General features: G+C 37.2%; 1 protein-coding gene and 1 long non-coding RNA gene across 2 annotated transcripts in view; one reads left to right on the forward strand and one right to left on the reverse strand.

The window, feature by feature from the left end:
* Positions 1-13,128, reverse strand: part of anpepa (alanyl (membrane) aminopeptidase a) — a 41,117-nt gene extending 27,989 nt beyond the window's left edge. The window contains exons 1-3 of the mRNA XM_087260697.1: positions 13,059-13,128; positions 5,015-5,741; positions 1,976-2,118 (exon numbers count right to left, since the gene is read on the reverse strand). Of these exons, the coding sequence (XP_087116823.1) occupies positions 1,976-2,118; positions 5,015-5,604 (733 nt within the window). The 5' untranslated portion in view covers positions 5,605-5,741; positions 13,059-13,128. The remainder of the gene's footprint in view (positions 1-1,975; positions 2,119-5,014; positions 5,742-13,058) is intronic.
* Positions 1-20,085, forward strand: part of LOC141375320 (uncharacterized) — a 24,095-nt gene extending 4,010 nt beyond the window's left edge. The window contains exons 2-5 of the long non-coding RNA XR_015495487.1: positions 12,590-12,663; positions 12,767-12,815; positions 16,260-16,347; positions 17,373-20,085. This is a non-coding gene — a long non-coding RNA (uncharacterized LOC141375320). The remainder of the gene's footprint in view (positions 1-12,589; positions 12,664-12,766; positions 12,816-16,259; positions 16,348-17,372) is intronic.
* Positions 20,086-22,879: the final 2,794 nt, after the last annotated feature.

The following is a 22,879-nucleotide window of genomic DNA, read 5'->3' on the forward strand; positions in this document are numbered from 1 at the left end:
GGTTTTGGGTGCGTGTTTAAATGGCTTGAACAGATATAAACATAATTAATATTAAAAAATATCTAAGCATGTCGATCCTGGTGGGTTTTTTTATTCAAACACAACACATTTTGTCTTAAATGAGCATAAAAAGTTAGGAAAGCAATCAAATGCTTTTATTATAATATTAGATGAGTGCATTTTTAAAATGACACCTCTGTTATGTAATGTAATCAAACTAAAAATCTAAATGAGAGATTCATTTGTTGCTCTTTAATCAATGTTCAAAAGATTAAAAGTGAAGAAATGATTGAGATTTGATAACTTGATTCAATTTCTTTATATTAATTTTAATTGTTAAAACTGCTAATTTATGTGAAGCTTTTTCTAATGTATACCATATAGAATATCCTTTGTAAATAATAATAATAATAATAATAATAATAAAACATATTACTGACAGTTTAACTGTTTATTTACAATGAAACACCTCCAGATGAACCTATTTAGTTATTTAAATATAATATTATATATATATATATATATATATATATATATATATATATATATATATATATATATATATATATATATATATATATATATATATATATATATATATATATATATATATATATATATATATATATATATATATGTATATATATATATATATATATATATATATATATATATATATATATATATATATATATATATATATATATATATATATATATATCCCTTATTCTCACAGGTGTTGACAGGCATGGTTTTAGGTTGTGTTGGAAAATCCAACGTCGAGCCAACATCTTAAACCATCATACTGACGCCAAATACTGACATTTATTTATCAGGTATGGCAACCAAAATCCAACGTCTGATAGACATCACACATCGTCAAGCTGTAACATCATTAGATATTTAGTAGACTTTAGGTTGGACGTTGGTTCTAACGTCAACCCGATTTTTATTTCCAAACAAAATGCAATGTCCCCTGACACTGGGGTACAACATCTATATGGCGTCTTGTTGATGTCCTGTGGATGCTGGGAATGCACAGACTCAGTACTGATGCGCATGTTTATGTTCACTTGAGACATAGATGTCTTAATTCAATAGGTATTTTAGAAAGCTTTTGACCAATATGTAACATATGAATGCTTACTAGCACTGCTAAACAAGTTGTGTGCTGCATTCTTCCAGACAATAACACTGACAGCAAAATCGAGAATATTAATCCGGGGTTTCGAATTGTTCTGTATGAAACATGAACACCTGAATAGCCGGGATTTAACTCTTAAAGTATGAAATGTGAAGCATTGGGCTTTATTCACAGCTAGTGTTTTTCAGGCAACAATAAACTTCCAGTCAAAGGTTAATGTGACTATTTTTTTATTTCATAAGGTTTCTTTTACAGCATCGATGTTGTAATGTAACTAAAATACAATCAGTTAAAAAGACTTAAGCATTCATTTAGTTGTTCAAGCGTATAATGAGATGAAAAAAAGTGTAAGGGTTAGCGTCATTAGTAGCAGCAGGCTAGCGCAGAAGCTAAATACTGAGGTGAAATCAATGTTCATATTTAATGCAGTGCTTCTTTACCAGTCTGTGACCCACTTTATGTCATATATCAATCAGGCAGTGAAGATTGCTAATTTTTAAAGAAATGTGATCTTGAACGGGGGGATTTTGTAATAGAAAGACTTAAAAAATTAAAACTGTGCAGATATACCTTATTATGAGTATTGATTATTTATTAATTAAATTAATTTATTATTGTATTTATACAATTTTGTAATAGAAAGACAGTTCACCAGAAGCACTTGGACTGGCAGACTTAAAACCTTTAAATTCTAAATGCAGATATTATGTTGGTTAAAAGTGGCCCATTTGTTAAAGAGTGAAAACCCCCACTCAGTCTTTCATTGACAACAAATACAAGGCGATTAGTTGAGGACCTGTTATAGGCTTTGTGATGGATTGATTGTCTTACTGATTTCTTGGCTGTTTGACAGTGCTGTCATTCCCCGGTCATGGATGAGAATGATATTGAACACAGCTTTCATGGCAGGTTCATCGAAACACGGAAAGGCTTTTCTTGCATATGTGGCCTGCATCTGAGTGATGGCAATAATCCTGGAAACAAAAGAGATCACATCAACATGATTAATAAATGGAAAAATTAGTCATCAAGGGTCGCCACAGCGGAATGAACCGCCAACTCTTCAAGCAACTGTTTTACGCAACGAATGCACTTCCAGCTGCAACCACTGGGAAACACCCATGCAGTCTCATTCACACACACTTATACAATACGGTTAATTTTGTTTACCCAATTCAGCTATAGCACATGTCTTTGGACTGTGCGAGAAACTGAAGGAAACCCACATGCAAACTCTACAGAGAGATGTCAACTGGCCCAGTCGGGATTCAAACCAGCGACCTTCTTGCTGTGAGGCGACATTGCTAACTACTAAGTCACCATGACGCCCCGTAAGTTCACATTTTACTATTTTTTTAATAAGATATAGCTTATATTTCTGATTGAATTTATCTAATAGCTTTACCTAAAACCCAAAATATCAAACCAAGAGGGATTTATTTTAAATTTATATATATATATATATATATATATATATATATATATATATATATATATATATATATATATATATATACATACATACATACATACATAGATATTTATATATATATATATATATATATATATATATATATACACATACAGGGTGGGCCATTTAAAAGGATGCACCTTAATAAAATGGGAATGGTTGGTGATATTAACGTCCTGTTTATGGCACATTAGTATATGTGAGGGGGCTTGTAAATAACTCATGAAAGAATAAAGTTACATTTAAAACCAAGCACACCATTGTTTTTCCTGTGAAATTCCCAGTAAGTTTATTACGGTGTATCCATATAAATGGCCTTTATTTTTTCCCCCTATTTCTGTTTAACTGAGAGGAGATTTTTTTTTAAACATTTCTAATCATAATAGTTTTAATAACTCATTTCTTATAACCAATTTATTTTATCTTTGCCATGATGACAGCAAATAAGACACTTCTATACAGCTTAAAGTGACATTTAAAGGCTTAACTAGGTTAATTAGGCTATCTAGGCATGTTAGGGTAATTAGGCAAGTTATTGTATAATGATAGTTTGTTCTGTGAAAAAAAAATTGCTTAAAGGGGCTAATAATTAATTTTTTTTCAGCTTTTATTCTAGCCGAAATAAAACAAATAAGACTTTCTCTAGATTAAAAAATATTATCAGACAAACTGAAATTTTCCTTGCTCTGTTAAATCACACTTTTAAGCAAAATATTTCTGAAAAGATGAATACATACGCTACTGTTTAGAAGTTTGGATTTTTTTTATTTGCTAAAAAATGACAGCAAAAACTTTTTTATTATGAAATATTATTAAAATTTTAATATAAGAGTTTTCTGTTAATGTAATTGAATGTCATTTTCTGCATCAAAGTGATGACAGTCAGTGGTACTTCAGAGATCTAATTTTTTTTTTTTGATTTGCTGCTTTAAAAACACTTTTTTCTTAATCATTGTTGTTAAAATTTGTACTGTTAAACTATTTTTTTTTACTGGAGATAAGAAGTTTTTTTTTGTATAACTTTTGGTCAATTTATTATATTCTTGATCAGTAATTTATCTATACATCCCTGTATACTTTTTTCCACAATTTCTCTTTTAAAACATAATAGTTTTTAATAGCTAATTTCTAATAACTGATTATCTTTGTCTTTGCCATGATGACAGTAGGGCGTCATGGTGGTGCAGTGGGTAGCACGATCGCCTCACATCAAGAAGGTTGCTGGTTCAAGTTTGCATGTTCTCCCCATGTTCACGTGAGTTTCCTCCAGGTGCTCCGGTTTCCCCCACAAGTCCAAAGACATGCGGTATAGGGGCATTTGGTAAGCTAAATTGTCTGTAGTGTATGTGAGTGAATGAGTGTGTATGAATATTTTCCAGGGTTGCAGCTGGAAGGGCATCCGCTGCGTAAAACATATGCTGGATAAGTTGGCGGTTCATTCCGCTGTGGCGACCCCAGATTAATAAAGGGACTAAGCCGAAAAGAAAATAAATGAATGATGAGAGTGCATAATATTTTACTAGAGATTCAAGATACTATTAGCTTAAAGCGACATTTAAAGGCTAAACTACTCTACTACTACTCTAACTTTTACTAAAAGTTGACTCCACCTAAAATTTTAAGGCAACCATCTTAAGGACATCTTTGAGTTTACTCAACTTAAATCGAATCAAGTTAGTGGAAGGTTGAGTCAACTCAAAAAAAAGTTTGTTCCCTTAAAATTTTAAGTTGAGTTAACTTAGTTTAATTAAGTTGATTAGGCAAGTTAGGGTTATTAGGCCAATCATTTTATAATGATGGTTTGTTCTCTAGACAATCGAAACAAAAATATTGCTTAAGAGGGCAAATAATATTGACCTAAAAATGAATAAAAAATAAAGTAAAACTGCTTTTATTCTAGCCAAAATAAAACAAATAAGACTTTCCCCAGAAGAAAAAATATTTTAGGAAATACTGTGAAAAATTCCTGACTTTGGTAAACAGCATTTGGGAAATACTTGAAAAAGGAAAAACAAACCCCAGGAGGGCTAATAAATTTGACATCATATATATAAATACACTAACTCCAAACTTTAAACAGTAGTGTAGGTGCTGCTCAAAATAAACACAGATATAAAGTATTATGAAGTTTTCTGTTTGGCTGAACATAAAGGCAAGCACATCCGTGGTTTGTCTGCTGGAACTGATTTCATACCCATCAGACATATCTGACATATTCTTGAAACCAGTTGCTGAGAAGTAATTGCAAACATGGCTCAGAAAAAGTGAAGTTACTTTGAAGAAATCTCTATCTTGATTTGCATTTCGGGTTTGGTTTGATATTTCACATCTAATGCAATGATATTAGTAGTTCCTAGAGAAGCAATATTAACGCAAACAGGCATCCATAAACATCTCACTTTTTTTCACCATCCTCCATGTATTCGCTCCTATAGAATCCTTCCAGATCGTCAGCGAGCTCTCCTGTGAACTCGGTGTGGAGCCAGTAGGACTTTCCGGGGTTCAGTTTTCCCTTTAGCTGAATCACTAAATACTGTGTTTGCGTCTGAAGCCAGGTGCTTTTTATGGCCGGCGCTGTTACGCCACTCATACCTGTGAGTTTGGCGTGGCGTCCATTGAACAGAGTCAAGTTAAGTTTGTTGGAGTGGATTAAAATCAGGTCTGTCTTCTTCACGCAAGTAAACATCACGTCAGAAATGCCGGTGAAAATGTACATCCCGTTGGCGTCCATCACCAATCGAGGCCAAAGAGTTATGTTGTAGTATTGTGGTGAAAGAGTATCAGGGAGTCTGTACTTGTCCCAGGGCTCGTTGGAAGGCTTTGGCGTTGGAGGAACTGCTGATGTCGTCGCATTAGTGAGTTTCGCTGTGTTTTTGGACTTTTCTCGATTGTAGACTACTGATAATGCGATGATGGTCACCAAAGCTATTGCTGCCAGTATCATGGCCGCCGTGGCCAGATGTTTGCTGATGTAATATCCTTTCCCCATTGCTTACTGAGATGTTAAACTGGCGGTTTCCTTTATGTACGTTTTGGTTTTTTGCTGCGGTGTTGAAATGATGCTAGCACGACGATGCCTTCAGCAAAAACACATTGATGGTTTTTCATCTTTGATGATATAAATGCCTATAAGAAGAAAAATACATGAATTAAATGTGATTAAAATAATAAAGAAATGGTTCACTTTATTTATGCACCCATTCCCACATGGGAAAAAGTTGTAGTGTTAAACTGTATTATCATGTAGACTGTAAAAAATGTACATATCTGTTATTTAACAGTTTCTGTATTTTTTTAAGTGTGTTTGTCAGGATTCTGCCACTTTGGTTTCGTCAATTCTTGTTTTGGTGGCAGAGTCCAGACACTAGTCCTGTCTTGTTTTGTATATTGTGCTTGGCTTAAGTTTTCTCTTTGTGAAGTTTATTCACAAACTAATTTCGAGAGGATCACATGATTATGATTGAACACGGCTGGTTCTGCATTAGCATGCATGATCCACCAATCAGGCCATTCCTAACCCACTATAAAGAGCCAGGGTTTTTCACTACAGTCATCTTTGATTTGAAGAATCCCCCCTTCCACCCCTACCTTTTCACCTTTCCCTCCATAGGGCGGCACAGTGGCCCAGTGGTTAGCACTGTTGCCTCACAGCAAGAACATCACCGGTTCTAGTCCTTTGACAGGCCGGTGGTTGTTTCTTTTCGTAGTTTGCATGTTCTTCCCGTGCTTGCGTGGGTTTTCTTGGGTTTCCTCCCACATTCCAAAAACATGCACAACAAGTGAATTGATCAATCAAAATTTTGCACTACAGTCAATCTCTCATCCTGCAGCATATCTCTTCATAGCATCAATTTTTAGTCATCAGTTCTTATCAAGAGGGAGTTGTCGAAATCTACCTGAGCTTAAAGCTCCCCTCTTGCCCTGCTTACGGGAGGGAGCCCAGGACTCAAGGACCTTTTGGGCTCAGGGCTCTCTCCCGTGACAACATGCCAAACCTGGCTAATCAATCATCAGCTAAGTGTAAACTCTTGAATATCCTGTTCTTTATCTGTCTTCGTCTTTTGTATAAGCGCCGTCTTGGGCGACTTAGGTCGTGTGCGCCTCTCGTCCTGGTGTTTGTGTTTGTCTGCTGCATGCTGTTTCATTGTCAGCTCCTCAGTCTAATTGACCCTTCGATAAGCCACACCCAAAAACCGCCACCCACCAATCGTGGCTTAGCAACCGTAACTTCGGGCAGGGGTTCTATTAAGCTTTCGAGCGATGGAAACAAGCCAAAGCGTTGTGCATATGGATTGTGCAAATCTGATACAAGTATCCTTAAAGTTTGGACGGGGTGGTGGAATTTTTTTTTATGTTAAGGTTAAAAATATATGAGTTTTCAAATTCAAAATCAGCTCAGACACCTTGAGCTGAGCTTGGAATACGTCATTTGAGTTTTTAGTCCAAGTGAATGCATCCTGCACATCTGGATAAATCATATGCACTAATTCATTTGCTCTTTCTCACAGGTGCTTCCTCTTCATAAACGGCTTCGTTTACTAGCATTCTGTTATCATGTAATCTGAGTTCATTCAACAAACACTTGCACATATTTTAATACTTTGCGACTTTTTATGTGTTAGAAACTGTAATAAGTGCAAGACTGAAATTAACTATAAATAAATTTAAACTAATGGGGTAAATGTATGATTTTTTATGCAATATTTATTTTTATCATTGTTGATGTGAAAACAATTGATTTTTGTTTTGTTTCTAGTCCATATATTGAAAAATTATTAAATCAAGAAGCATTTTCTTGACATATTTCTTATTTTTAGAAACCATTTATTATAAGTAAGTGAGCTTTGGGTCATGACTGAAAGGACAAGATCTCGGATACAAGCGGCCGAATTGAGTTTCCTTCGAAGGGTTGCAGGGCGCACTCTTATAGATAGGGTGAGGATCTCTGAGGGCCTACTCACACTATGCCATCCGTACCGTGCCCAGGCCCGTTTCCCGGAACGTTTGAGAAGTGTGAGTGCGCTGAATCGGGCTCAAGCACAGTTCACTTGGCCGGCCCTGGCCCGGTTGGAAGAGGTGTGCCTGAGCGCGGTACACTTGGGCTTTGGCGCGGTACGCTTGTGTGTGAGCGCGAAACGCGCCAAAGCCCGAAACCGAAAGCGAGACGTGACTTTTAAGGGACTGTTTGATATGGATTTATTAATCATTCTTACTGTTCAGTGAACGCAAACTGCCGTAGTTTATTAAAGACGCAAACTCCTCACAGCACGCCAGCTGCGCGCCTTCAGCAGACCTCCTCATTCCTGCAGCACGAGAGCTTAATGATTGTTTATGAGCGCCAAAAGTGGCGGATCTGTTCGGTAAAATATCTGACTGCGTGTCCCCGCATCCCTAAGGACTGTTTGGCGAAATATTTGACTGCATGTCACTGCATATCAAACGACTGAAAGGATATAACTAGAGAAATCTGCACTGTGCTGCTGAGTGAGAGCATATGGCAAGCCGTTTTAACATTTAAACCTTGTTCTGACTATCCATAAATATATTTAGAGATATAATTATATATTTTGACAAGTCATTATTATAATTCGACTTGTCAGAATGACAATTAGAGATATCTGCAATTACAATTGTACTAGTACGAAATCAGATTAGAGATATCTGCAAATATATTATGACTAGTCATATTCCTCCATTGACTTCCATTGAAAAATATTTGCAGATATCTCTAAATGAGTTTTGACTCGTCAAAAATCCAATTCAAGATATCTACAACTGTAATTCGACTATTAGTAAATTAATTAGAGATATCTTCAAATATATTTGTAAATATCTCTAAATATTACGAATTAAAGACATCTCCAAATGTATGACTAGTAAAAACTCAGTTAGAGATATCTGCAAATATTTTTCAATGGAAGTCAATGGAGGAATATGACTAGTCATAATATATTTGCAGATATCTCCAATCTGATTTCGTACTAGTACAATTGCAATTGCAGATATCTCTAATTGTTATTCTGACTAGTCGAATTATAATTATGACTAGTCAAAATATAATTAGAGATATCTCTAAATATATTTATGGAGTCAGAACAAAGATTTAAATGCTAAAAAGGCTTGCCATAGAGAGCGCTTCTGAACAGCGCAGCAGCGATGACGTAAGCATGCCGAGGCCCGATATGGTGTGAGCGCGGGCCGTCGGGGGAGACGGGAGGGGGGACAAGCGTGCTTTGGCCCGGTTCGAGGCAACTGTACCTAGTGTGAGTACGGCCTGAGACCCGGAAGGAGCTCGGAGTAGAACCGCTGCTCCTCCACATCAAGAGAAGTCAGCTGAGGTGGCTCTGGCATCTGTTTCAGATTTCTCCTGGATGCCTACCTAGGGAGGTGTTCCAGGCATGTCCCACCGGGAGGAAGCCTCAGGGAAGACCCAGGACACGCTGGAGGGACTATGTCTCTCCGCTGGCCTGAGAACACCTCGGGATCTCCCCGGAGGAGCTGGAGGAAGTGTCTGGGGAGAGGGAAGTCTGGGGTTCTCTCCTAATACTGCTGTCCCCGTGACCCGGCCCCAAAAAAGCGGAAGATGAATGAGATTAATGAAGTGAGTTTTTTTCTTAATAAAGCTAAATAATAAAGCAGAAAAAAGATCCTGCTTACCCATAGACAGATTAATTAGCTTGTTTTAAGGAAAAAAACTTGCTTGTCTAGAAAATGCTTCTTGACTTAAATATTTGTTTACATTTAAACTAGAAACAAGGCAAAACACTTAAATAAGTGTTACATACATTGTGTATACTATTACATACAAAATTAAACTGCACTTTTTTACTAAATGGTTAGATTTGTCAATATTTGACCCAACTTGGGGTTAAAACAACCCAGCAATTTTAGCATACAGGTTGTCTGGAACTACGATTCTGAACAAAACGATCTGTAATTGGTTGCTTCAAGTCAGTCATTGGCAATGCAATGAAAGCTGTAAAAAAAGTCCAGATCTGGCAACTCCAGTCTATATATAGTATAAATGCACACTCGTAATGGGCTATGGATGGAATAAGATTGAACGCCTTTCCCCTCTGACTCTTGCGTTCTCAAATAAACCAGAGTTGTGTTTTTAAGACTAATTTTGGTGCTTGTGAGAGATGTATGTGAAAGTTCAACTTGCAGATGTTTTTGCATTGGAGAAAAAAATGTGCAGTGGTCACATAAGGGGGCAATGAAAACATAATCATTATTACACCACAGTAAGGTTTTCTAAAAAGAAAAAGAAACACCTTAGATTTGTAAATGAAATAGTTACAATCCAGATTTAAATGGGGAATTGAAGAAAGATGATTCTCAGTTTTTCTGGATTTATAAGTTTTAATAGGTATGGGTTTGAGATTATTGTTAATGTCTATTTTATTTTATTAAGGTCTGATAATATAGCTTCTCAAATTTCAGCAAAATGCTTTAAACACCTAGCTTTTTCATTTCAATTTTGTAAGAAATTTCAAATGCAAAACAAAACAAAAGTAGGTTTACCCAAATATATAACTATAAGAACTATAAATCCAGAGACAAGTTCAAGTCTTTTGCTAAAGTGTTGAGTTAGTTACCTGAAAAAAGTTGCAATTGCATCATTGAATTGTGCTGAAATTACTTTTTAAATTACTGTCTAAAAAGAAAGCCAAGAAAAGTAATAACTTGAAAAGTTTATTCCCTTGAAATCTCAACACAAATAGAAAATAAGTCTTTTATTCTATATTAAATTCTATACATTTGAGCCTAGTAGGAACTTTTAGCATCAAAGCTTTTTATGTATCAAAACACAAAACATTTCAAAGCAATGTTTCACACACACTGTACCGTATATTGAAATAAATTTATGACTCAATTAAAAAGTCGTCTTGATAAACCAAACTTCTTTAGTTAGTAAAAATAGAATTACTCTGCTAAAAATATTTGTAAAAAACACAATTCCTCTGCTTGATTCATACAGAACTGTTGCATTTATACAACATGTAAGACAAGTACATAGAACGTTACTGTAATTAAATTATACCTAAGAAAGTAACCTATTGTGTAATAGAGATCTGCGTGGGACTAATTTTATTAGTCCTCACTCCTGTGAGGTTTTTTCCCCACCTGACCGCTCCTGCCGTATATTCAGCCTTTGTTCATTTGCTGCCCACTTAGAATAATTTTCTACCTGACCATTCCTGCTAAATTTACATCTGGTTTCCAAAATTTCACATTTAAATTGAGTACTACCAAAAGGGAGAGATAACTGATAAAACTGTTGTGCAAGGATTGTAGGCTGAATGTCAGTTTTGTTTGCCTCTTTGTGATGAGACATCAGACTTGCATGATGTGGGTTTCCTAACAGTAAACTGACCATTTTCTAATGCAAGCTAAAAGACGGCGCATCTTCACTTTGCTCTCCCATGTTGGTGAAGCCCGCTCTGAGGAGTGTTATGCAGATGATGCATGCACAGACTGTGCGAAAAAATACACGTGCAGAAAGCACTGGTCCCCATGCGTTCTTCTTGTGTAACAGTCGTGAGCTCTGGCTGTACCGGTGCTCAATAAGAATGAGGAAATCGCATCGGGCCTCAGGAATGATATATTGTTAGACCGCCCACTCTTGTTCAAATTATACCAGATTTCCCGTCCGCTACCACGTTTTATTTGGAAATTTATTCCCGCACCTCAAGAAATCTGCAAGAATGCAGACCCCTATTTTGTGACTACACTCTAAAAAAGAAGTTTGTCGTTTGTTCACAGTACTTATGTAAAGGGCACATAGTTTACCCCTTTTTATGATGTAATATTAAAATTACACTTCTCCTGAGTGTGCCAGTTTAGGTTCAGTTCAAAACACAGTTCAGATATTTTTAATATGTGTTAAAGAGTGTCATTTTGGGGGTGTCGACTTCCCGCTCAACTTAACAAGGGGGCGGAGCCAACAGCTCCCCCGCTCTGTGTTTGGCAACAGACAGGCAGACAGAGAGAAGCAACATGAGTGAGAGGACCAGCATTCTGCCGTACGTGTACGACTCGGACACATACCAAGCAGTGACTACAAAATCATTTGTGTCTTTGTATAGTTTTACAGCCAACTGTGTGCTAGTTTAAAGCTCAAAATATAGTGCAAGGGTGTTCCTTTAGTGACATCACTTTGACTCACATGCTGAAAATGGCGGACGTGAAACAACAAAATGAGGATATGGTGATGCGCGCCTGTCAATCAATATTGGTGGAAGTGGGGAACGCGCCCCTATGTGAATTTGCGGTCGCTGTGAAAACCGCTCCAATTGGTCCACCGTTTTTATGTTGTTAAATTGAAAATAAAGGACTGAGTGTGTTTATATCACCCCAATATGACGGTCTATACGCTATACCTACACACATGTCTGTTCAAACAGCTTGAAAAGTAGATTTTCACCATAGGTGCCCTTTAAAATGAGCTGAAACAACACAATTCTTGTGGTTTTTGGGGGACAACTTTATTGTTTCATGTTCAATTCACTTAAACTCGCGAAAGCTAATAAGTTAACTTAATTCCGTCATGTAGTCCCAACACAAATCAATTTTTACAGTGTAATTACACCCAGCACTGCATAGCTGTGTTGTGATTTGTGAGACAACATGAAAGAATTAAGTTAACTTATTCGTTTTTACAAATTTAAGTGGATTGAACATGAAACAATAAAGTTGGGTTAATTCAGCTCATTTAAAATAAGCAGTTTGAACACACAGCAAACATACTTTTTGAGTGTTTATAAATTAATCAGCAGGACTTTTGTTCCTCTCCACGATGTAAAATAGCAGCACAAATGGATTAAGTTAACGTAACAAATTTAAGTAGATTAAACATAAAACAATTAAGTTGTCCCCCAAAAATCTCAAGAATTGTGTTATTCAGCTCATTTCAAATACGTTGTTTAAACAAGTACCAAACGTTTCGAGTGTAACTAACTTTGTCAGTGCAGTTTTGCTGATGAACATCATGGCCAAGAAACAAGCCAGCACAACCCCTTATGGAAATTCCTGCTGCTCTTAACAGGTATTGTATATTAATGTTTTGCATATACAAATTCAGTCACACACTCTTATACACTTAAGTTGTAAAACGACCCTTTTTCACATGAAACGCTTGTGTGTTACAGAGCCATACAGCTTCCAGGTGAAGATGTTTGAAGCTTGAAGTTAATTTAGGTAAGTAAATATACAAAACCTGAATCTCTAAGAACTCTAAAGCAAAGAAAACCATCTCATGCATTGACCATATGCTGAATCACGCTGTCTGGAAAGTCATGCAGGAGCTCACAAACCTTGCAGCAGTTTTCCCTCTTTTTGCCAACACGCTTCATTCTAAGTTCTTGCGTGAGGTAAAAGTAGAATCAAATTAAAGCAAACACACACATTTCCTCAACTAGAACGGAGTAAAAGTGCACATACCAGATATCCATAAGGAAATTCACAGAAGTGTGTGAGAGTCAGTGTAGATGATGAGGCTGATGAGAAAAGCACACGCGCACACACTCTCTCTCTCTTTCTCTCTCTCACACACACACACATGACCACATGCACACACATGCTCACACACACACTGTCCCAGAGAAGGAGGAGCAAAAACCAAGCTCAGGTTTTCTTGCAAATATACGCACACCAAAACCACCCACAGCTTGGAAAGGTTTTCAAGCGGTTTTCAGGGAAAACATGATCATTCTGAAGGTACATGTTTTGCTTATAGTGCAAGAAGCTCTGTTGGGTTTAACTAGCTTCGTTTGAGATCTCTTCTGAAGCCATAGTGGAGAATACAAGGGTGTTTTATACGGGAGAGTTTACAGTTCAGCAAAAGTGAAAATGACCTCCTCGTTTAATCTTCATCATCCTGTTTTAAGCCTTTATGAGTTTCTTTACTCTGAACACAAGAGAGGATCATTTTAAGAATGCTGGTTACTGACAGGGTGGCACTTAGTGGTTAGCACTGACGCCTTACAAAAAGAAGGTCGCTGGTTTGAGTCCCAGCTGGTCTAGTTGGCGTTTCTGTGTGGAGTTTGCATGTTCTCCTTGTGTTCATGTGGGTTTCCTCTGGGTGCTCCGGTTTCCCTTACAGTCTAAAGACATGTACTATAGGTGAATTGAGTAAACAAAATTGTCTATAGTGTATGAGTGTGAATGTGAGAGTGTATGGGTGTTTCCCAGTACTGGGTTGCAGCTGAAAGGGCATCCACTGCGTAAAACATGCCGGAATAGTTGGCGATTCGTTCCACTGTGGTAACCCCTGATAAATAAGGGACTAACCCAAAGGAAAATGAATGAATGAATGAATAAATGGTTGCTAACACCTATCGACTTCCATTGTACTGTAGGAAAATAAATAAATAAGAAGTCGATGGGAGTCATCAACCAGCCTTCTTCAAAACAACTATCTGAAAGAAACTCAGTAAGATTTGAGTAAATGATGATAGAATTTTCATTTTTGGTTAACTTATAAATCTAAAAGATTTTGGTCTATAGCCATATTTTCTAATTCATGAATAAAAATGCTCACTATACATCAAATCTATGTCTTTCATAACAGTCTTTTTCATCTGGATTTCACACACATGGAATTTACATTCAATTCATCTTTATTTCTATATTGCTTTCACATTTTAGATTGTGTGTTTAGAAGTTTAACCCAGACTCATTCTGAGAACATACCTCTATATACATTTCGGGAGAGCACCAAATATGTCCCAGGTACGTTTTTTTTTTTTTTTTTTTGTGAATCCACCAGAGGCCGCTGTGAATGCTTTTTGAAATCTCGAATTTCTCTCGCGAGCGTCATTCGCACCTGCTGTTCTCACTTAAATCCACCAGAGGCCACTGTCGACTGACTGACTGACTGCCCGATCAACTCACCCACCCTCCTCCTGCTCTAAACCCAACCAATAATGTTTTAAAAAGCACAGATTGACCAGTGACCACCCACTTCCCTAAACCCAACCCACAGTTTTAAAAAGCAATCCAGAAAAAAAAAAAGCCCTCGACTGATTTTTACCACGTTTTCAAATTTTACCACATTCTAACTCTCACACTCTCATTCTCACTTATTTACTTGTTTATTTTATTTTTTGGCCTCTGTTTTTGTTTTACCTGCTTTCCGGAACCGTTCTTTAGTGGACTCAAACCCAATTGCCGTAGTCAACTCCTCTCTGCGTCTCTAATCTGCCAGTGTGCATGGGGAGAAAGCCGTCCATATGGAGTTACAGTAAGGGGTCAGCTAGTAAGCGTGATAAGGAACAGTGTCATAACGCCCTGTAGCGTTCGTTTTAATACAGCCATGCGTACTTTTGGCTACATAATTCATGATCTCTAGAAATGTGCATAGGGCTACGTTTTCAGAATGAGCCTGTGTTAAATAAAAAGCCATCAGCCTTTGCGGGGGGGGGGGGGGGGGGGGGGGGGGGCTGGGGGGGGGGGGGGGGGGTGTTGGGACTCCTGTGGGCTTTACATTATTTTACAGACACAGCAATAGTGTCAGATGCAGCAGATTGATTTTATGGCACCAGGTTAAACTTTAAGCTCAAGTACATTCAAAATTAATACAGGACATGACTGAACATGAAAGATGGTCTCAGTGACCATCCAATTTTACACCATGTATATACTTAGACCTAATGGTGTGTGTGTGTGTGTGTGTGTGTGTGTGTGTGTGTGTGTGTGTGTGTGTGTGTGTGTGTGTGTGTGTGTGTGTGTGTGTGTGTGTGTGTGTGTGTGTGTGTGTGCGTGCGTGCAAAGTTTGTATGTTTATAACCAACTCAGAGGATAGTAGGAGTCGCGAATCACTGGCAATGTTATTTTGGGGGTGGTGAACTGAAAAGTTTAGGAACCCCTGTACTAGAGGACCAGTCAAGTTTCTGTTTGTGTCAAGCTATAGGCAACTGACATCCATTCATTTTCCTTCAGCTTAGTCTCTATTTCAGAGGTCAGTTTTGGAATAAACCACCAACTATTCCAGCATATGCTTTACACAGCGGATGCCTTTCCAGCCGCAATCCAGTACTGGGAAACTTACACACACATACATACACTACGACCGCTTTCATTCATTCATTTTCAATCGGCTTACTCCCTTTATTCATTAGAGGTCACCACAGCGGAATGAACCGCCAACTTGTCCAGCATATGTTTTAAACAGTGGATGCCCTTCCAGCTGCAACCCAGTACTAGGAAACATCCATATACACTCATTCACACACATACACTACGGACAAATTAGCTTAGTCCAATTTACCTGTAGCACAGGCCTTTGGACTGTGGGGGAAACAAGAGCACCTGGTGGAAACCTATGCAAACACAGGCAGAACTCCACACAGAAATGCCAACTGGTCCAGCTAGGACTCGAACCAGCGACCTTCTTACTGTAAAGCGACAGTCCTAACCATTGAGTCACTGCAACTGACATTTTTCATCTATGTTTTAATTGAAGAAATGAACACTGCATATCCAGACTTTCATTTCATTATAGTAGCATATAAGTGCATTCTACAGGATATATACAGTAAATTCAGCATTTCTTGCTCAAAAGTCACATTTATCTAGCTTTTTAAATTCAATAGAAAGGCTTGTGTTCTCAGTATGCATGTGATAGTTTTTGTTGGCCAACAGGAAACAATAAACCATTTGAACTGAGATGCAGGGAAAGCCAAACAGATAGAGAGAACCAACATCCTGATGGAAACCTTCACATCCAGAAGTGAGTCTCATATTGTTTCTGGAGATGATCCAAGCAAGTGATAATAAGTTTAAGCCTAGTTCAGATTGGAAGGGTTTGATGATGTTTAGAAGTGTCGTTGCACTTATTAAAGCGTTGCGCCTCATGAAAGAAAGAGATGGTGTTCTGGCTGTTTTATATCTGCTGATAGAGTTGAGCAGCATCTCCTGGGATGTTGCCTGTAAAGAAAAGCAATTTCCTGCAAGTCCTGTTGTTATGTGTTTCAAACTGCAATAAGCAGAACATCACAGCTTTAAAGAGAGTCTTTAAGTGGCAAACAGGAAAGTACAAGTTTGCTACAAATTCACAGACAAGCTTGAAATAACTCAGCATGCAACTAACATCTAGATATACTTTAGTTTAGACAATGCAGGATTTACGTTTATCTTTGAGGTTCATTCTAAAGTACTTAAATTCAAATTTCATCTAGTTTTATTAATATAACACACTACCTGACAAAAGTCTTGTCACCTATCCAAGTTTTAGAAACAACAAATAATAACTTGACTTCTAGTTGATCATTTGGTATCAAAAGTGGCTTATATGGAAGGCAAAAGCCTCTAGAAGATGCTTATTTGAGGGAAATAAAATATGATCATGCCTTGATTTTGAATTATTTAATTAGGGCAGTAAGGTCTGACTTTGCTTAGACAAAAGTATTGTCACACAACAGAAATAATGTACAGTATAGAATATAAAGTCATGCTGCAGTGGAAAAAGACTGAATATTGTTTATGACCCCAGCGACCTTGGAGGACTGCATCCATACATCTCTGCAATCTCTTAAATAACTTATTAATAAAGTCATCTGGAATGGCAAAGAAAGCCTTCTTGCAGGACTCTCAGAGTTCAAGATTCTTTTGGATTCATCTTCAATGCCTCCTCCTTCATACCCCACCCACCCCCTTCCCTAAACCCAACTGATACTGTTTTAAAAAGCAATTCATAAAAAAAAAGCCTTCACCACATTCTCACCTTGTTTTTAACTTGTTTATTTTATTTTTTAGCTTCTGTTTTTGTCTTACCTGCTTTCTGGAACCGTTCTTCACTGGACTCGAACCCCATCGTTGTGGTCAACTCCTCTTTGCGTCTTTAGTCTGCTGATGCACATGGCGAGCTATTGGACAAACAGGTAACAGCAGGAAAGCCGTCCATACTGAGGTAAGCGGTCAGCTTGGAGGCCAAAAAAGAAACGCCGTCATACCGCCCCTAGAGCGTTCGTTTTAAAGACAAAATGCAGCCATAAATCTGTTTTTTAAAGGGGTGGTCCACTATGATATCATATTTTAACCTTTAGTTGATGTGTAATGTAGCTGTGTGAACATAAACAACATCTCTGAATGTAAAAAGTTCTAAGTTCAATGCAAAGGGAGACCTTGGGTTTTACATAGTTTGCTTAGCAAAGCCTGCAGCAAACAAAGTTTGGGGGCTACAAAAAATACTTCCGCCCCTGTGACATCACAAAAGTTCGTTACTGCGCATTCAAACTGAGCAGGAAAGGCCGTGGCCAGAGGCGCTATAACGGTATAGCAGAGATGAAGCTAAAAATGTGTTTAAACGCTGCTGTTTCCAAAGAGCTTCGTCTGTTTCTGTATTTGTGCTTCCAAAGTGCACGACACAAACACAGAAGTGCCTTCAGTTCAATATTAATTATGTTCCAGAGAATTAAAAAATACATAGCAAGCATGATTTAACAAAACAGCTTCAGAATCTCTCCCAGTTCAGTGCTGGATTCGACTAAAATCTCCTCAAAGCTGTCAGGTACAACCAGTAAGTGTTTTTATTTGTTAAAATTGATCATGATATGTACAGTGTCTAGCGTTAACGGTATGCTGTAGCAACGATGTAAAAAATGGGTAATGCTGCTTTGAGGGCAAACAATTTAGCTACAAACTCATATTTATTAGTCAAACTGCTGTAAACACACACACACACTCCACCAGCATGTTCGTGTCTCTTATGTGTGTGCGCGTGCAACTGGCTGCATTGACGGTCTTCAATCAGCTTTTCCATGCGTTACACATCTCAGATATTGATGTCGCAAAGGATACCCAGCTAGAAGGGAACTTTCTCTCAACTTTGGCTAACATCCCCTACAGGTTGTGGTAATGTTTAAAAAAAAACATTTCAATGTAATATCCAATGAATATTCAAAAAATGTTTTCCTACCATTAAAGAGAACATTTTGGGAATTTCAAGAAAACTAGCCGCTAATAATGTTATACGAATGTTAGAATATAATGTTCTAAAATTGTTAGCAGCGAATGTTTTTAGAATATTTCTAGAGAATGTTTACCTACCATTAAAGAGAACATTCTGGGAACTTAAAGAAAACTAGCCGCTAATAATGTTATACGAATGTTAGAATATAATGTTCTAAAATTGTTAGCAGCGAATGTTTTTAGAATATTTCTAAAAAATGTTTTCCTACCATTAAAGAGAACATTCTGGGAACTTAAAGAAAACTAGCCGCTAATAATGTTATACGAATGTTAGAATATAATGTTCTAAAATTGTTACCAGCGAATGTGGTTAGAATATTTCTAAAAAACGTTTTCCTACCATTAAAGAGAACATTCTGGGAATTTAAAGAAAACTAGCCGCTAATAATGTTATACGAATGTTAGAATATAATGTTCTAAAATTGTTACCAGCGAATGTTTTTAGAATATTTCTAGAGAATGTTTTCCTACCATTAAAGAGAACATTCTGGGAACTTAAAGAAAACTAGGCGCCGAAAACAGTAATGCAACATTGCTTGGTAATATTCTCAGAACATGTAGAGAACTAAAAATTTCTAGCTGGGTATGTGGATGATTCATATTACTTACACCTGCATATTCCGGATACACGTGAAAGCCGTCATGTTACGCGTTGAGTTAAAAAAATACAGTGCTAGCAGCAGAATAATAAATCCAGGCTCAAACAGGTAGCATCCCACATCTTCTGCTTTATTCTTCTGTCACAATATATTACAGAAAATAACTTAATCCGAGCATCAGAGAAAGAGAAAGTCGCGCACACGTGTGCTTGTTACAGAAAGTTCACAAATTCACACACACACACACATAGACGCACACGCAAACGCTATAAAGGAGCCGCACCCCTTTTTCACTCGTTACAGACACTTGTCAGATTTTATTTTAGAGCAGGCTGGAGGTTGACTGAGGTTTACACAGCAGAAAAGCGCGTGCTTTTACGGGCTTGACGTGAAGCCGATTCACCAATCGCAGCACATTATAACGATGACCAATCAGAGTCATTTAAGGGCAGGCCTTTCAGAGGAACTAGGAAATTTGACAGTCGTTTTCATGTTAGCTGAGTAGCTGTGTATAATCAAAGTGAGATATGTGAAAAAAATAACGCGATTTCCTTCAAGTGAAACATGAGCACACATTGCTTTGCATCTTATAAACACAACCAACCTTAAAATTAGATTGTGGACCACCCCTTTAAAATCGTTTTACAAATGTCTTTTAAAAGTGTCAACATTAAATATGCAGTAATACAAATAAAACGTAATATCATATTTATACTTATATATTTCATTTTTAAAAACAATAGCTATGTTTCCATCCACCTATTTTTGTCACGATTGGCTTACAAAATACAAGAGATATCCAAGTGCAGCAACAGAAGTTTTAATAATAAAAAAGGGGACAGGCCAGGTTCAAAAATCGAACAGAGACAAAAGTACAACCCAATAAACAAAAGTGTATCAAAAAAGAACAGGAATTCAAAAATATGATCATAACATGAAACAAAGTGAACAAACAAACAAACCAAAACGATGAGTCAGTGAGCAGACTAGGTACAGATAGGGATGGCTGACGTGAAACTGACGTTTCGACACAGTGTCGAGATCCCGAAGCGCAAGTTTTTCGAAACACTGTACCGAAGCATGATCCGAAACACCCAGGTCATGTGACTAAAGTGTTTCGAAACACTTGGTCACGTGACAAAAGCGATTCAAAGCATCGATCATTTCAGAGGCGTTTCAAGACCCGGAGAATCTGCATTTCACTGGCATGATCTTCGAACAGTCTCTGTTTTGTATGGCCTAGTGGACCGTGCGTGTGCACTATGATACTGTATTTCAAATTTATTTTGGGTTCGAATCTCGACTATTACAAATACTCCAAAATCATGATTTTATGTATTTTAATCATGTTACTGTTTTATGGTGTAGCCTAGATAGGATACAGCTGCGGATACACCATCAATTTAGCATCATTTTTGTAACACTGTAAAACAATAATTCATATTTTTACAGTACTGTGATGGGTTTAGGTTTTGGATAGACGTTAATAAAATACAATGGGAAATTTAATTAATAATATAAATAATTATTGTTAACTTCTGGCCACAACTGTATCTGATCTAGTAACAACCCTGTTATATGAACAAAATACAAATTTATTTACAAATGTTTATTCGTATGTCAGAGCAATGTTGAAACAAAACGATACAATAACAAAGCATTATCAACTGGTAGTAAAGCATTTCAACACACTTGTGCCAGTCTGGATTCGAACCCATTATTCCCGCATGGTAGTCACGTACTCTAACCGCTCGACTAAACCATCTGATGATTCAAGGCTACAAAGTGGGGTTTGATACATCAATTTGCTCAACTGTTCTTTGCTGAAGCAGTTTCAGTGAAATACAGATAAGATGACCACTAGGTGTCACCGTAGAGTGGTGTTTCGAAGCTTCGACACATTTGCTTCGATAGTTTCAGTGTTTCACGAAGCCTCGCTTTGCCCAACACTAGGTACAGATAAGAGCCGGACAAAACAAACCAGAATTGGGTGAACAGGGTGCACGAGCAAACAGCAAAAATCCAAAGGCAAACTAAACACAACATAAGGCTTATAAAGACAACAATAATTAGACAATGACAGACAGCTGGAAACAATTAGTGATCACGTGAACTACAAAGCAGGAACAAACCAAAACATAACTAGTGTCCAGAAAACCACAAGATGGCACTACAGCAGACATGACAATTTTTATGCGCATTTTAGATATGCCAAATTTGATGGAAACGCAGTTGATTGAAATGCTAAGGTGCGCATAAATTTAAAAAATGTGCATAAAAACGTATGCGCATAACTGAGTAGGATAAACTTTTTATTCGATAAGAAAAGATGCATCAACTATGATGGACTATGATGCATCAACACTTTTAGCAAACAAATTCCAGTATGCGCATTTAAAAAAAATCATGTGATTTTGTTATGAGATCATGTGATGATAAAAATGTGTAAATGGACAAACCAGCAGGGTGAGCATATTGTAAAACATCAGAAATGTTGACTTGACCATTCTAAAATGCCTTACCGTTTCAGTATTAGTGTTTTTATATTATTAATGACCTCCCGTACTGTCAAGAGCATCTATGCTCCATGTCCCATGCCACTTTAAATGCAACGTTCATTGCCTGTCGGCATTGTCTTCTGAGGCGGAAGTCATTTATTAAATGAGGAAAAGATTCACACAGAAGTGACGATTTTGTTCTCTTTGACTCGTTGGATAGAAACGCTGCTTTATTCGCACATCTTTTATGCGGTATTCCAGTTTTGCGCATACATTAAATTTGCATCTTTAGATGGAAACATAGCTAATCATACATGTTTCTGTTTTCATTCATAACACATTTTTATTATATACATTTTCTACAAAGTCATGTTATCCCTGCAGTTCATATCTTGTGTTTTAAATGTACAAAGTTAAAACTATCAGTCCAGAAATGTCCTGAATGTGTCTGAATGGTTAAACCCCAGTGCATTTATATATTTTACTTGCACAAAAGAATTTCACCACTGTCATGAAAATGCAGAACATTTCGGCCTCTGTGGTTCATGGTGGTTCAAATACCTCGGCCTCAAAACACACATGAATCTCATTTCCTGTGTGAAAATCAATGCAAGATGGTCATTTGGACCCCAAAATACCTTGCCTGCCTCTGTTCACCTCTTTAGAGCAGATTACAGCTTATCTTTCTCTGTCTGAAGTTATGGACGCTTGGCACGGTGGCTGTTATTGTCTATTAAGTAACTCTGTTTTACTTAGCAGGGATTTTGCCTCAGAGAGATACGGCTTCAGTCCTGGTTAGATTACAGGGCGCTTGTCGAAAATTTGGAGGAGTTCATGTAAAAAGCATTAATTGTGAGCTGTCTCAAATGAGAGCATGAACAGCTGGAGCTCATTGTCTTGTCTTTCTGCCTCTGCCGTTTATTGCAGTGGTCTTTCTTTTGGACTATTGAGTGAATGACCATTAATACGAGCAGAGCTTTGTGTTTAATAATGGAAAACAGAACAGAAATGTTTATAACCTCCATTAGCGTTGGCATGAGTTGATTCCCTCAAGCACAGAAATGAATTGAAGTCAAAGTGATTCGCCCTTTTGTGAATTTAAAAAATAAATATTACCCAAATGATGTTTAACTTGAATTTTCACAGTATTTCCTGTAATATTTTTTCTTCTGAAAAAGTCTTATTTGTTTTATTT

Source organism: Danio rerio, chromosome 7, assembly GCF_052040795.2.
Source record: "Danio rerio strain M-AB ecotype USA chromosome 7, GRCz13ab, whole genome shotgun sequence".
NCBI lineage: Eukaryota > Metazoa > Chordata > Actinopteri > Cypriniformes > Danionidae > Danio > Danio rerio.